Source organism: Entelurus aequoreus, linkage group LG10 (assembly GCF_033978785.1).
Source record: "Entelurus aequoreus isolate RoL-2023_Sb linkage group LG10, RoL_Eaeq_v1.1, whole genome shotgun sequence".
NCBI lineage: Eukaryota > Metazoa > Chordata > Actinopteri > Syngnathiformes > Syngnathidae > Entelurus > Entelurus aequoreus.
In genome coordinates, this window is record NC_084740.1 from 7,287,253 (window position 1) to 7,302,252 (window position 15,000).

Here is a 15,000-nt window from a genome sequence, read left to right on the forward strand (position 1 = left end):
AACTGCTGCCAATCAAATGGTGAATAAGATACTCTTTAGGGTTCATATGTTTGTAAATCTGACTGGGATGAAGTCAGTGCCTCACCAGCCATGAACCTCACCGCACGTCACTGACTCTCACTATTATGTTAGATCCACTATGGACTGGACTCTCACAATATTATGTTAGATCCACTATGGACTGGACTTTCACAATATTATGTTAGATCCACTATGGACTGGACTCTCTCACTATTATGTTAGATCCACTATGGACTGGACACTCACTATTATGTTAGATCCACTATGGACTGGACTTTCACAATATTATGTTAGATCCACTATGGACTGGACTCTCTCACTATTATGTTAGATCCACTATGGACTGGACACTCACTATTATGTTAGATCCACTATGGACTGGACTCTCACTATTATGTTAGATCCACTATGGACTGGACTTTTACAATATTATGTTAGATCCACTATGGACTGGACTCTCACTATTATGTTAGATCCACTATGGACTGGACTCTCACAATATTATGTTAGATCCACTATGGACTGGACTCTCACTATTATGTTAGATCCACTATGGACTGGACTCTCACAATATTATGTTAGATCCACTATGGACTGGACTCTCACTATTATGTTAGATCCACTATGGACTGGACTCTCACTATTATGTTAGATCCACTATGGACTGGACTCTCACAATATTATGCTAGATCCACTATGGACTGGACTCTCACAATATTATGTTAGATCCACTATGGACTGGACTCTCACTATTATGTTAGATCCACTATGGACTGGACTCTCACACTATTATGTTAGATCCACTATGCACTGGACTTTCACAATATTATGTTAGATCCACTATGAACTGGACTCTCACAATATTATGCTAGATCCACTATGGACTGGACTCTCACAATATTATGTTAGATCCACTATGGACTGGACTCTCACAATATTATGGTAGATCCACTATGGACTGGACTCTTACTATTATGTTAGATCCACTATGGACTAGACTCTCACAATATTATGTTAGATCCACTATGGACTGGACTCTCACTATTATGTTAGATCCACTATGGACTGGACTCTCACAATATTATGTTAGATCCACTATGGACTGGACTCTCACACTATTATGTTAGATCCACTATGGACTGGACTCTCACACTATTATGTTAGATCTACTATGGACTGGACTCTCACTATTATGTTAGATCCACTATGGACTGGACTCTCACTATTATGTTAGATCCACTATGGACTGGACTCTCACACTATTATGTTAGATCCACTATGCACTGGACTTTCACAATATTATGTTAGATCCACTATGAACTGGACTCTCACAATATTATGCTAGATCCACTATGGACTGGACTCTCACAATATTATGTTAGATCCACTATGGACTGGACTCTCACAATATTATGGTAGATCCACTATGGACTGGACTCTTACTATTATGTTAGATCCACTATGGACTAGACTCTCACAATATTATGTTAGATCCACTATGGACTGGACTCTCACTATTATGTTAGATCCACTATGGACTGGACTCTCACAATATTATGTTAGATCCACTATGGACTGGACTCTCACACTATTATGTTAGATCCACTATGGACTGGACTCTCACACTATTATGTTAGATCTACTATGGACTGGACTCTCACTATTATGTTAGATCCACTATGGACTGGACTCTCACTATTATGTTAGATCCACTATGGACTGGACTTTCACAATATTATGTTAGATCCACTATGGACTGGACTTTCACAATATTATGTTAGATCCACTATGGACTGGACTCTCACACTATTATGTTAGATCCACTATGGACTGGACTCTCACTATTATGTTAGATCCACTATGGACTGGACTCTCACTATTATGTTAGATCCACTATGGACTGGACTTTCACAATATTATGTTAGATCCACTATGGACTGGACTCTCACAATATTATGTTAGATCCACTATGGACTGGACTCTCACTATTATGTTAGACCCACTATGGACTGGACTCTCACTATTATGTTAGATCCACTATGGACTGGACTCTCACAATATTATGTTAGATCCACTATGGACTGGACTGTCACTATTATGTTAGACCCACTATGGACTGGACTCTCACTATTATGTTAGATCCACTATGGACTAGACTCTCACAATATTATGTTAGATCCACTATGGACTGGACTGTCACTATTATGTTAGATCCACTATGGACTGGACTCTCACTATTATGTTAGATCCACTATGGACTGGACTCTCACACTATTATGTTAGATCCACTATGGACTGGACTTTCACTATTATGTTAGATCCACTATGGACTGGACTCTCACTATTATGTTAGATCTACTACGGACTGGACTTTCACTATTATGTTAGATCCACTATGGACTGGACTCTCACACTATTATGTTAGATCCACTATGGACTGGACTTTCACAATATTATGCTAGATCCACTCGACGTCCATTTTACCGGTCGCCCTAGGGGGGGAGGTCCCTCACATCTGCGGTCCTCTCCAAGGTTTCTTATTGTCATCCCACTGGGTTGAGTTTTTCCTTGCACTGATATGGGATCTGAACCGAGGATGCCGTTGTGGCTTGTGCAGCCCTTTGAGACACTTGTGATTTAGGGCTATATAAGTAAACATTGATTGATTGATTGATTGTGTTGAAAAAATCCAGAGGCACACCACCAGCAAAAATCTTTAAAAAACTAAATTCAGTTGACAATAAAAAGTTGTTCTCGCAATTGTTGGATATGACTTTAAAGCATAACCAAGCATGCATCACTATAGCTCTTGTCTCAAAGTAGGTGTACTGTCACCACCTGTCACATCACACCCTGACTTATTTGGACTTTTTTGCTGTTTTCCTGTGTGTAGTGTTTTAGTTCTTGTCTTGCGCTCCTATTTTGGTGGCTTTTCCTGTTTTGTTTTGTATTTTCCTTTAGCAGTTTCATGTCTTCCTCGAGCGCTATTCCCCGCATCTACTTTGTTTTAGCAATCAAGAATATTTCAGTTGTTTTTATCTTTCTTTGCGGGGACATTGTTGATTGTCATGTCATGTTCGGATGTACTTTGTGGACGCCGTCTTTGCTCCACAGTAAGTCTTTGCTGTCGTCCAGCATTCTGTTTTTGTTTACTTTGCAACCAGTTCAGTTTTAATTTGGTTTTACATAGCCTTCCCTAAGCTTCAATGCCTTTTGTTAGCGGCACTCGCCTTTTGTTTATTTTTGGTTTAAGCGTCAGATATTTTTTACCTGCACACTGCATATTGTGATCGTGACAAACCATGTTTCCGACATCTACAAAGCAATTATTTACCTGCTGCCACCTACTGATATGGAAGAGTATTACACGGTTACTCTGCCGAGCTCTAGACAACACCGACACTCAACAACGGCACATTTGCAGATTATTATTACTGGTTTGCAAAAAATATTTTTAACCCAAATAGGTGAAATTACATAATCTTCCACGGCACACCAGATTGTATCTCACGGCACACGAGTGTGCCACGGCACGGTGGTTGAAAAACACTGTAGTAGATGATGCTATATATGTAAATAAATAAACCACATGATGTTAGTGCAACAGTTGAGGAAAATGAGCAAACTACATAAATAACATCCTGTAATTTGATTTTGATATTATTTTTTTCTTGATGGATTGAAAATGATCACCAATGAGTTGACTGATGAACATTATCACATAATTTATTCAGAAAGTATTTTATAATGGAGTATGACGTTAAAAATGGGTAAATGCGTTAATGTGTCTCGTATTCATGTTAGCATTTCAGCTAGCTAGCGATTAGCACGCTAGCTACGTTGCCAGCAAATTATCAGTATCAGTGAGTGTGGTGTTCTTAAGAGACATATTTGAGTATTTAAATATGTTTATTTTCATATTTTAGATTGGAGTATGACGTTAAAAATTGGGAAGGACGTTAATGTGTCTTAAATGTTGGCATTTAAGCTAGCTAGCGATTAGCGCGCTAGCTACGTTGCCAGCAAATGAGCAGTATCAGTGAGTGTGGTGTTCTTAAGAGACATATATGAGTATTTAAATATGTTTATTTTCGTATTTTAGATCGAGTATGACGTTTAGAAATGGGGAAATACGTTAATGTGTCTTGTATTCATGTTAGCATTTGAGCTAGCCAGCGATTAGCGCGCTAGCTACGTTGCCGGCATTTCTGAATGAAAGAAACTGCTGTTGTAAATGTGTCCACTAGATGTCGCAATAGCAATTCTTTGTATCTTTGTAGATGATGCTACATATGTACAAAAATAAACCACATGTTAGTACATAAATAACATCCTGTAATTTGATTTTGATGTTATTTTTTTAATCTTGATAGATTAAAAAATGAACACCAATGAGTTGACTGATGAACATTATCACATCATGTATCCAGAAAGTATAAACAACGACAAATAAAGGTAAAATACTATTAACCGCAACATGTAAGTGTAAAAAAACAAAACGCAACGACATTATGATTTGTACATTTTAAAGTTAAAGTACCAATGATTGTCACACACTCACTAGGTGTGGTGAAATTACCCTCTGCATTTGACCCATCCCCTTGTTCATCCCCTGGGAGGTGAGGGGAGCAGTGAGCAGCAGCGGTGGCCCGCGCCCGGGAATCATTTTGGTGATTTAACCCCCCAATTCCAACCCTTGATGCTGAGTGCCAAGCAGGGAGGTAAGGGCTCCCATTTTTATAGTCTTTGGTATGACTCGGCCGGGGTTTGAACTCCCAACTTACTGATCTCAGGGCGGACACTCTAACCCAGGGGTCACCAACGCGGTAAGGTAGCCCGTAAGGACCAGATGAGTCGCCCGCTGGCCTGTTCTAAAAATAGCTCAAATAGCAGCACTTACCAGTGAGCTGCCTCTATTTTTAAAATTTTATTTATTTACTAGCAAGCTGGTCTCGCTTTGCTCGACATTTTTAATTCTAAGAGAGACAAAACTCAAATAGAATTTGAAAATCCAAGACAATATTTTAAAGACTTGGTCTTCACTTGTTTAAATAAATTCATAATTTTTTTTACTTTGCTTCTTATAACTTTCAGAAAGACAATTTTAGATAAAAAAAATACAACCTTAAAAATGATTTTAGGATTTTTAAACACATATACATTTTTACCTTTTAGATTCCTTCATCTTCTTTCCTGACAATTTAAATCAATGTTCAAGTAAATTTTTTTTTTATTGTAAAGAATAATAAATACATTTTAATTTAATTCTTCATTTTAGCTTCTGTTTTTTTGACGAAGAATATTTGTGAAATATTTCTTCAAACTTATTATGATTAAAATTCAAAAAAATTATTCTGGCAAATCTAGAAAATCTTTAGGATCAAATTTAAATCTTATTTCAAAGTCTTTTGAATTTCTTTAAAAAAATTTTTTTTCTGGAAAATCTAGAAGAAATAATGATTTGTCTTTGTTAGAAATATGGCTTGGTCCAATTTGTTATATATTCTAACAAAGTGCAGATTGGATTTTAACCTATTTAAAACATGTCATCAAAATTCTAAAATTAATCTTAATCAGGAAAAATTACTAATGATGTTCCATAAATTATTTTTTAATTTTTTTAAAAAAAGATTCGAATTAGCTAGTTTTTCTCTTCTTTTTTTCGGTTGAATTTTGAATTTTTAAGAGTCGAAACTGAAGATAAACTATGTTTCAAAATGTAATTGTCATTTTTTTGTGTTTTCTCCTCTTTTAAACCATTCAATTAAGTGTAAATATCATTAATTATTAATAATAACATAGAGTTAAAGGTAAATTGAGCAAATTGGCTATTTCTGGCAATTTATTTAAGTGTGTATCAAACTGGTAGCCCTTTGCATTAATCACTACCCAAGAAGTAGCTCTTGGTTTCAAAAAGGTTGGTGTCCCCTTCTCTAACCACAAGACCACTGAGCAGTTTTTTTTTTTAAGTTATTGTGCCGTGATTTTACCAGTCCGGCCCACTTGGGAGTGGATTTTTCTCCATGTGGCCCCCCATCTAAAATCAGTTTGACACCCCTGGATTAGTCAGTCCACCATGTTGTTACACGGCAGACGGCAACTCACCTGTACACCAGCGTGTCATCGGCGGTGCTGTTGTACTGGATCTGGTACATCCTGATGCCGGGGATGTGGCGTTCGGACGGCCATCGGATCATGGCCGAGGAGGAGGTGAGCTGGCTGACCATGACTCTTCTGTCCTGCTTGTCGTAGCCCTTGGTGTCATTGCCCGACTTGGAGGATGTGGTGATGTCAGAGAGGCCCGGGTCTTCACGCATGTGGCCCGTGTTGTTTACAAATAAGGGCAAGGGGATCATGTTGATCTCCACGGCGGCCGTGGCGATGCCTGCGGCGTTGGACGCCACGCAGTTGAACGCCCCGCTGTCCTTCAGGGTGGTGATGAGGATATCCAGGGTGCCGTTTTCATACAGGATGGTGCGGGAGTTGTTGTTCACCAGCTTGCCGTCGGGCGAGCGCCAGTGTATCTCCGGGTCGGGATCGCCCACCGCTTTGCACTTAAGCGTGACCCCCTGTCCTTCCATCACGTAGGGTTTAGTGGAGAGGTGTTTGGTGATCAACGGAGGCTCACAGATGAACTCCTCCTCTTGTATGGACCAGAAGTACTTATCCATGAGATGATCCGGCGAGGCACAAGTCTCCAGGTCGTCCTCTCTGGTGAGCCTGCGGAGCCACAGCAGCTCGCAGTTACAGTGAAGCGGGTTCCCCCCGAAGCTGACAGCAAGGGTGGAGGAGCTGAAGCCCTTGCCGTCAGATAGAACCTGAGCGTGCTGGAACAAGCTGTCGGGCGGAAGCTTCTGCAGGCGGTTGGACGTCATGTCCAGGCGGACCAGCTTGGTGAGTAGGGTAAAGGTGCCGGTGCCGATGTGGTCGATCAGGTTGTGGTCCAGGGTGAGAGTGTTGATGTTGGTCATCTGGGCGATGGCTTCCCAGGGTAGGCCGCGCAGGTTATTGTTGGACAGATCCAGGTCCTCGATGGTGGACAAGAACTCGTCAAAAGAAGTCGGAGCCACCTGGTGGATCTGGTTGTTCCCGAGGATGAGGTGCCGCAGGTTGTTCAGGCCTTTGAAATGGTCGGTCTTGATCACGCTGAGGCGGTTGCCGTCCATGTGCAGCGCCCGGAGCGAGCGCAGGCCCAAGAAGGCGTGGGGCGTGATCTGGCTGATGGTGTTGCGGGACAAAGTGAGGTGGACCAAGCTCGTCATGTTGAAGAAGTCCTTCCGGCGGATGACGGTGATGAAGTTGTCCGTGAGGCGCAACTCCACCGTCTTGCGGTCGATGGTGGGCGGGACGAACAGGAGCCCCGTCTTGGCGCAGAGCAGCGTCAGCGTCGGCGACAGGTGTTGGCAGATGCAGCGGCCGGGACAGCTGTAGCCCTCCGCCAGGGCGGCACACAGCAGCACACACAGAATCAGCCGCTCCATTCTCGATCCAGTTCCCAGTCCTGTAAGCCAGACAGACAAAAAAAAGCCTTTGAATGACTAAATCAGGGGTTTTCAACTTTTTATTCGACCCCTTTTACCGTATTGCATTTGCACTATCTTGTTTAGCACATTCATTGTTTATGTTCTTTGTTTGTTTTTTGTTTTGCTTAGTTTTTTTCCCCATGCTTTTTTAACCTGTAAAGCACTCTGGTTCAATCTAAAAGTTGTTGAAAACGTGCTATATAAATAAAGTTGACTTGATTTGACTTGACTTGACTTGACAGGGGTCACCAACCTTTTTGAAACCAAGAGCTACTTCTTGGGTACTGATTAATGCAAAGGACTACCAGTTTGATACACACTTAAATAAATTGCCAGAAATAGCCAATTTGCTCAATTTACCTTTAACTCTATGTTATTATTAATAATTAATGATATTTACACTTAATTGAACGGTTTAAAAGAGGAGAAAACACGAAAAAAAATGACAATTAAATTTTGAAACATAGTTTATCTTCAATTTCGACTCTTTAAAATTCAAAATTCAACCGAAAAAAAGAAGAGAAAAACTAGCTAATTCGAATCTTTTTGAAAAAATTAAAAAAATAATTTATAGAACATCATTAGTAATTTTTCCTGATTAAGATTAATTTTAGAATTTTGATGACATGTTTTAAATTGGTTAAAATCCAATCTACACTTTGTTAGAATATATAACAAATTGGACCAAGCTTTATTTCTAACAAAGACAAATCATTATTTCTTCTAGATTTTCCAGAACAAAAATTTTAAAAGAAATTAAAAAGACTTAGAAATAAGATTTAAATTTGATTCTACAGATTTTCTGGAATTGCCAGAATAATTTTTTTGAATTTTAATCATAATAAGTTTGAAGAAATATTTCACAAATATTCTTTGTCGAAAAAACAGAAGCTAAAATGAAGAATTAAATTAAAATGTATTTATTATTCTTTACAATAAAAAAAATAAATTTACTTGAACATTGATTTAAATTGTCAGGAAAGAAGAGGAAGGAATATAACAGGTAAAAAGGTATATGTGTTTAAAAATCCTAAAATCATTTTTAAGGTTGTATTTTTTCTCTAACATTGTCTTTCTGAAAGTTATAAGAAGCAAAGTAAAAAAATTAATGAATTTATTTAAACAAAAGAAGACCAAGTCTTTAAAATATTTTCTTGGATTTTCAAATTCTATTTGAGTTTTGTCTCTCTTAGAATCAAAAATGTCAGGCAAAGCGAGACCAGCTTGCTAGTAAATAAATACAATTTAAAAAATAGAGGCAGCTCACTGGTAAGTGCTGCTATTTGAGCTATTTTTAGAACAGGCCAGCGGGCTACTCATCTGGTCCTTACGGGCTACCTGGTAATGACAATTAAATTTTGAAACATAGTTTAGCTTCAATTTCGACTCTTTAAAATTCAAAATTCAACCGAAAAAAAGAAGAGAAAAACTAGTTAATTCGAATCTTTTTGAAAAAATTAAAAAAATAATTTATAGAACATCATTAGTAATTTTTCCTGATTAAGATTAATTTTAGAATTTTGATGACATGTTTTAAATAGGTTAAAATCCAATCTACACTTTGTTAGAATATATAACAAATTGGACCAAGCTATATTTCTAACAAAGACAAATCATCATTTCTTCTAGATTTTCCAGAACAAAAATTTTAAAAGAAATTCAAAAGACTTAGAAATAAGATTTAAATTTGATTCTACAGATTTTCTGGATTTGCCAGAATAATTTTTTTGAATTTTAATCATAATAAGTTTGAAGAAATATTTCACAAATATTCTTTGTCGAAAAAACAGAAGCTAAAATGAAAAATTAAATTAAAATTTATTTATTATTCTTTACAATAAAAAAAAAAAATTTACTTGAACATTGATTTAAATTGTCAGGAAAGAAGAGGAAGGAATATAACAGGTAAAAAGGTATATGTGTTTAAAATCCTAAAATCATTTTTAAGGTTGTATTTTTTCTCTAAAATTGTCTTTCTGAAAGTTATAAGAAGCAAAGTAAAAAAAATAATGAATTTATTTAAACAAAAGAAGACCAAGTCCTTAAAATATTTTCTTGGATTTTCAAATTCTATTTGAGTTTTGTCTCTCTTAGAATAAAAAATGTCAGGCAAAGCAAGACCAGCTTGCTAGTAAATAAATACAATTTAAAAAATAGAGGCAGCTCACTGGTAAGTGCTGCTATTTGAGCTATTTTTAGAACAGGCCAGCGGGCGACTCATCTGGTCCTTACGGGCTACCTGGTGCCCGCGGGCACCGCGTTGGTGACCCCTGGACTAAATAGTGTGATTTGCCTGCTGTTGCAGACGCCGGAGCAAGATAGCCGAGATTGCCAGAGAGGTATCATTCCCGAAATGAAATAGGGCTTTTCTGACATAATGGCACCCGCTATGATGAAAGGCTCCGGCGACGCCATCGTGAAGCTCATATCTACGTCTCCTTTTAAGGCACATAACAGGATGTTTTTGTGCCGCGCGGGCTGAGGCGTATAATTTATGAAATGATCACAGAGCTCATATTCCTCAACGTACACATTTTCGCCCGACAACAGGGCTTATAAGAATAAAATAAAGGTCGCTTGTCCGCCGCGCTCGAGAAAATTCTTATGACCTTTTCATTCTCCCCGGTCCACTGATGCGTCCGAGATGTTCCGCAGAATTAGGCCGAAATCCGACGTGCGCTGGAATAAAAAGTGGATGGGTCCAAAGCCATTTGGGAGGAAGTTCTGATGCTCTGATTTCTATTTAGAGCTATTGATTCTGGTCTGGGGGAGAACACGCCCGTGGTGACAGGCGTAAAATGCGATCCTCGGCGAAAAGCAAACACAAGAGGACCCCGCGGTGGCAGACGAGCGCTGATGTTTTTTGCCAGAGCTTTCACCCGCCTTGGCATCCATCTTGGCGGCAAACGCCTAGAGCTTGGCTGAGGATGAGGAGAGACCGTTAACATCACTCAAGTAAGGAGATGAAATGTGACTTTTCATTTGCGGGGCCTCTCACTTTCGACAACACCGACCTTTTGTTGGATCTAACGTGAACAACAATACTATAATAAAAGGTGAACATCAGTGAATTTCTGCTAGTAGGTGAATAAATCATGGATACACCTGGGCGGAACAGAGAGAGAGAGAGAGAGGTACTGCTGACCCAACATCTCCGTTCGACTTTAGGGCCGCGACTAACGACTATTTTCATCGTCTAACATTCATTGACTATCCCAACGATTAGTTGACTTCTTACATTATTTTTTCACATTTTGGCAGAGACATTTATGCAAGGCTTGAAAAGGGGTCGGATGAAGCAGATGCTTTTAATATCCCAACCCCTCTCGCTCGTTCCACATTTAACCTAAACAATGTAATACAAGAACAATACTATACAAACAAAAACAAGAAAAACACACGCACGCACGCACGCACGCACGCCCGCCCGCCCGCCCGCCCGCCCGCCCGCCCGCCCGCCCGCCCGCCCGCCCGCCCGCCCGCCCGCCCGCCCGCCCGCCCGCACGCACGCACGCACGCACGCACGCACGCACGCACGCACGCACGCACGCACGCACGCACACACACACACACACACACACACACACACACACACACACACACACACACACACACACACACACACACACACACACACACACACACACAGGCCCAAACACTCCCTGACCATACACCTCTCCCCCATCGCTCTGTGCCGAGGGCATCACTCTCTTTCCTCCTCGTACTTCTTCAGTACTTCTTTTTTAAACAGTCTTTTAAAGGCCAACGGAAATGAATTGTTTTTCTTCAAACGAAGGATAGCAGATCCATTCTGTGTGTCGTACTGGATCGTTTCGCGATATTGCCATATTTTTGCTGAAAGGATTTAGTAGAGAACATCGACGATAAAGTTCGCAACTTTTGGTCGCTGATAAAAAAAATAGCCTTGCCTGTACCGGAAGTAGCGTGACGTCACAGGTTGAAAGGCTACTCACATTTCCCCATTGTTTACACCAGCAGCGAGAGCGATTCGGACCGAGAAAGCGACGATTACCCCATTAATTTGAGCCAGGATGAAAGATTCGTGGATGAGGAACATGAAAGTGAAGGACTAGCGTGCAGTGCAGGACATGTCTTTTTTCGCTCTGACCGTAACTTAGGTACAAGCTGGCAAATATTCTCCTAAAATGTGTTTGTCGTTGTTGTTTAGTGTGGTTTCACTATATGGCACATGTTTATGACAGTGTTGGCATTGTTTATACGGACACCCTTAGAGTGACATATATTGCTGTTGAGTGAGTATGCGCTTCATTCGCTCGTGTGCAGTGTGTTCAAAGTCAAGATTAGCTTGTTGTTGTTGTTTTGGCATTGTTTTTAAAGACGACGTTTGATCCATAACCCCTTTATAATGTTTGTTTGACATGCAGTATTGTATTGTGCTTCAGTGATGAGTGTTCAAAATGCATACATTTTTATCAGAATATGGAATTTTGTTGATGCTGGCACACTTTATCTATATTTACATTGTTTCTTATGGAGAAATTTGCTTCAATATACAAACTTTTCGTAAAAATCGAGGTTCCACTGTCGCCTACTCATGAAAATGTTAGAAATAATTAAAACTCACATACGCCTTTAAAATAATAATCCCTCAAGCAATGGTAATGTTCTTGATTCTAGACAGCAGCACACAGGTATATCGACAAAGTCTAGCTGGCAGGCTTTGGCTAAAGTGATAGTTTAAGCTGTTCTATAACCTTTGTTGGCGAGCTGGTTAACCTAACTAACCTATCGATGAGAGTCTGACCCCCCGTTGAGAGGGCAATCAGGTTTCTTGCGGCAGTTACAGCCTTTGTCGGTTTTGGAGTCGTTCTGCCTGGTGGTGGGCGGCTCCTTTTCAATTGCTTTATTGTGGTTTGAAATGATTTGTCGCATGTTGTTCATGACAAATCAGTGCTTACAACCATCAGTCGTTTACCAAGCAAAGGTAACACGCAAGGACATTAACACATCCGACACATACGTAGGATTAACTGAGGGAGAATTCAAAACCAGATGGAACAATCACAAGGCTTCTTTCAGATGCAAAAGACTCCGGAACACTACAGAACTCAGCAAACACATTTGGAATCTCAAAGACAAAAATGTTGAATATTCAATAACATGGCAAATTCTTGCATCCAGCACACCTTACAACAGTGGTAATAAAAGATGCAACCCATGCTTAAAAGAGAAACTGTTTATCCTATACAGTCCAGACTTGTCATCCCTCAACAAGCGCAGCGAAATTGTATCAGCATGCCGTCACAGAAGGAATCACCTCCTAGGTAACACATGAGCCAATCACCACGCCCCTACGCCTGCCTGCACCCACCCGTTCTGTGTCCTATATAAACCATGGTATGTGAATGCTTCTATTAAAATCTCCTGATGATTGAGGGAAACCCCTCATGAAACAGGCCTGTAGAGATGAAGTAGTCTTGTGATTTTTTTTTCCCACACATACATACATATATATATATATATATATATATATATATATATATATATATATATATATATATATATATATATATATATATATATATATATATATATATATATATATATATATATATATATATATATATATATACACACATACACACACATATATATACACATTATATATATACATATATATATATACATACACATACACATGTATACACATATATATATATATATATATATATATATATATATATATATATATATATATATATATATATATATATATATATATATATATATATATATATGTATGTATGTGTGGGAAAAAATCACAAGACTATTTCATCTCTACAGGCCTGTTTCATGAGGGTTTCCTCAATCATCAGGAGATTTCTGATGATTGAGGAAACCCTCATGAAACAGGCCTGTAGAGATGAAATAGTCTTGTGATTTTTCCCCACACATACATATTACGCTCTACCATGGTATCGAGCACTATTTTTTTGGATAATCTAATTAAGACATATATATATATATATATATATATATATATATATATATATATATATACAGTGGGGCAAAAAAGTATTTAGTCAGCCACCCATTGACAATCAATGGGTGGCTGACTAAATACTTTTTTATATATATATATATATATATATATATATATATATATATATATATATATATATATATATATATATATATATATATATATATATATATATATATATATATATATATATATATATATATTGTGTGTATACATGTATATACAGTCGTGGTCAAAAGTTTACATCGACTTGTGAAGGCCATAAGGTCATGGCTGTCCCTTTTAACTCAAATTCGCCAAAACGTCACTGTGGAGTTACGGAGTCTGTTTAGCTGACTGGAGAGCCAGCTAAACCAGCCAGCTAGTGGGCACATGACAATGTCTTCTGTTTTGTTTGACCAGCCGTTTTACTGCCGTTTGACAGTCACTGTTTGGGAGCAATTAAGAATACAAATTTACAAAACTATCGTACCTGTATATATCTGTGACTTATGGACTTCTTTTGAAATACCGGTGCGCTCTATCGCCCAGAAAGTACGGTAAGTAATACTCTGACAGTTTAACTCTAGAACAGATTAGTTTTATTGCCACTATTTCCCATGGGAAATGTTTTTTTTCCCCCCAGAAATAAATGAGAGGTCAACCTCAAAGGTTCGACTCTTCTTTTTCCCCCCCCTCACACAGAGGCAAACCAATATTCTCCAACTGTGAGTACAATTTATTCCAAGGGAAATATACAAGCGCGACGTGCACACTGCTATTTTCAGCCGTCATTCAAACAGTTCCCGAGGTCAGAGCACCACTGCGTGCCAAAACACACACCGGGTGGTGCGCCGCGTGAGAACATTCCCAAACCCCGAGAGAGACTTTATTTATGGAGCTCAGCTCCATTGTGGTGATTCGCCTTGTTGAAAATTAATTCTTCCAAATTCCTTTAATTAGAAAGCGATGCGGGGAGACTTCCTTCGTATGAAATTGCCGCCCACGCGCTTGTTACTTTGCAGCCTGACCTTGCCGGGCCGTGTTAGCATTCAGACCGTAACTAGGACAAAAAAGCTGGCGTTTTCTCGGCGGACCATCTGCGCCCACAGTACTTCCTGCCACGCCGCTGAAGACACCCGTATTGATCTTTCAGGAATTCGGGGAGGGGCGCGAGGGTGGGGGTGGTTGTTGCCACGGCAACACAGGGTGTCGAATCTAGGTCTTTGGATTCAATTAGGATGACGTTGAGCTTCAATCTTAACGGGGGGAGGTAAAGTCGGGGCCCGAGCAGATGTGAGAATTTGCAAGGAAATGAGGTAGAAAGGGCAGCAGTGCTCTCATTATTATCCTCTTCTATTTTGTTCACACGGAATTGATACGTCAACAACAGGTGAGTTTAGTCCAGTGTTGCATTGAAAGTCATCTACACTTAAAGGTCACAATATACAT

At 39.2% G+C, this 15,000-nt stretch overlaps 1 protein-coding gene across 1 annotated transcript in view; it reads right to left on the reverse strand.

Moving 5' to 3' along the window:
• Positions 1 to 15,000, reverse strand: part of lrfn1 (leucine rich repeat and fibronectin type III domain containing 1) — a 121,060-nt gene that overhangs the window by 14,014 nt on the left and 92,046 nt on the right. Inside the window, exon 2 of the mRNA XM_062059939.1 lies at positions 6,127 to 7,522. Coding sequence (XP_061915923.1) covers positions 6,127 to 7,502 — 1,376 coding nt within the window. The 5' untranslated portion in view covers positions 7,503 to 7,522. The remainder of the gene's footprint in view (positions 1 to 6,126; positions 7,523 to 15,000) is intronic.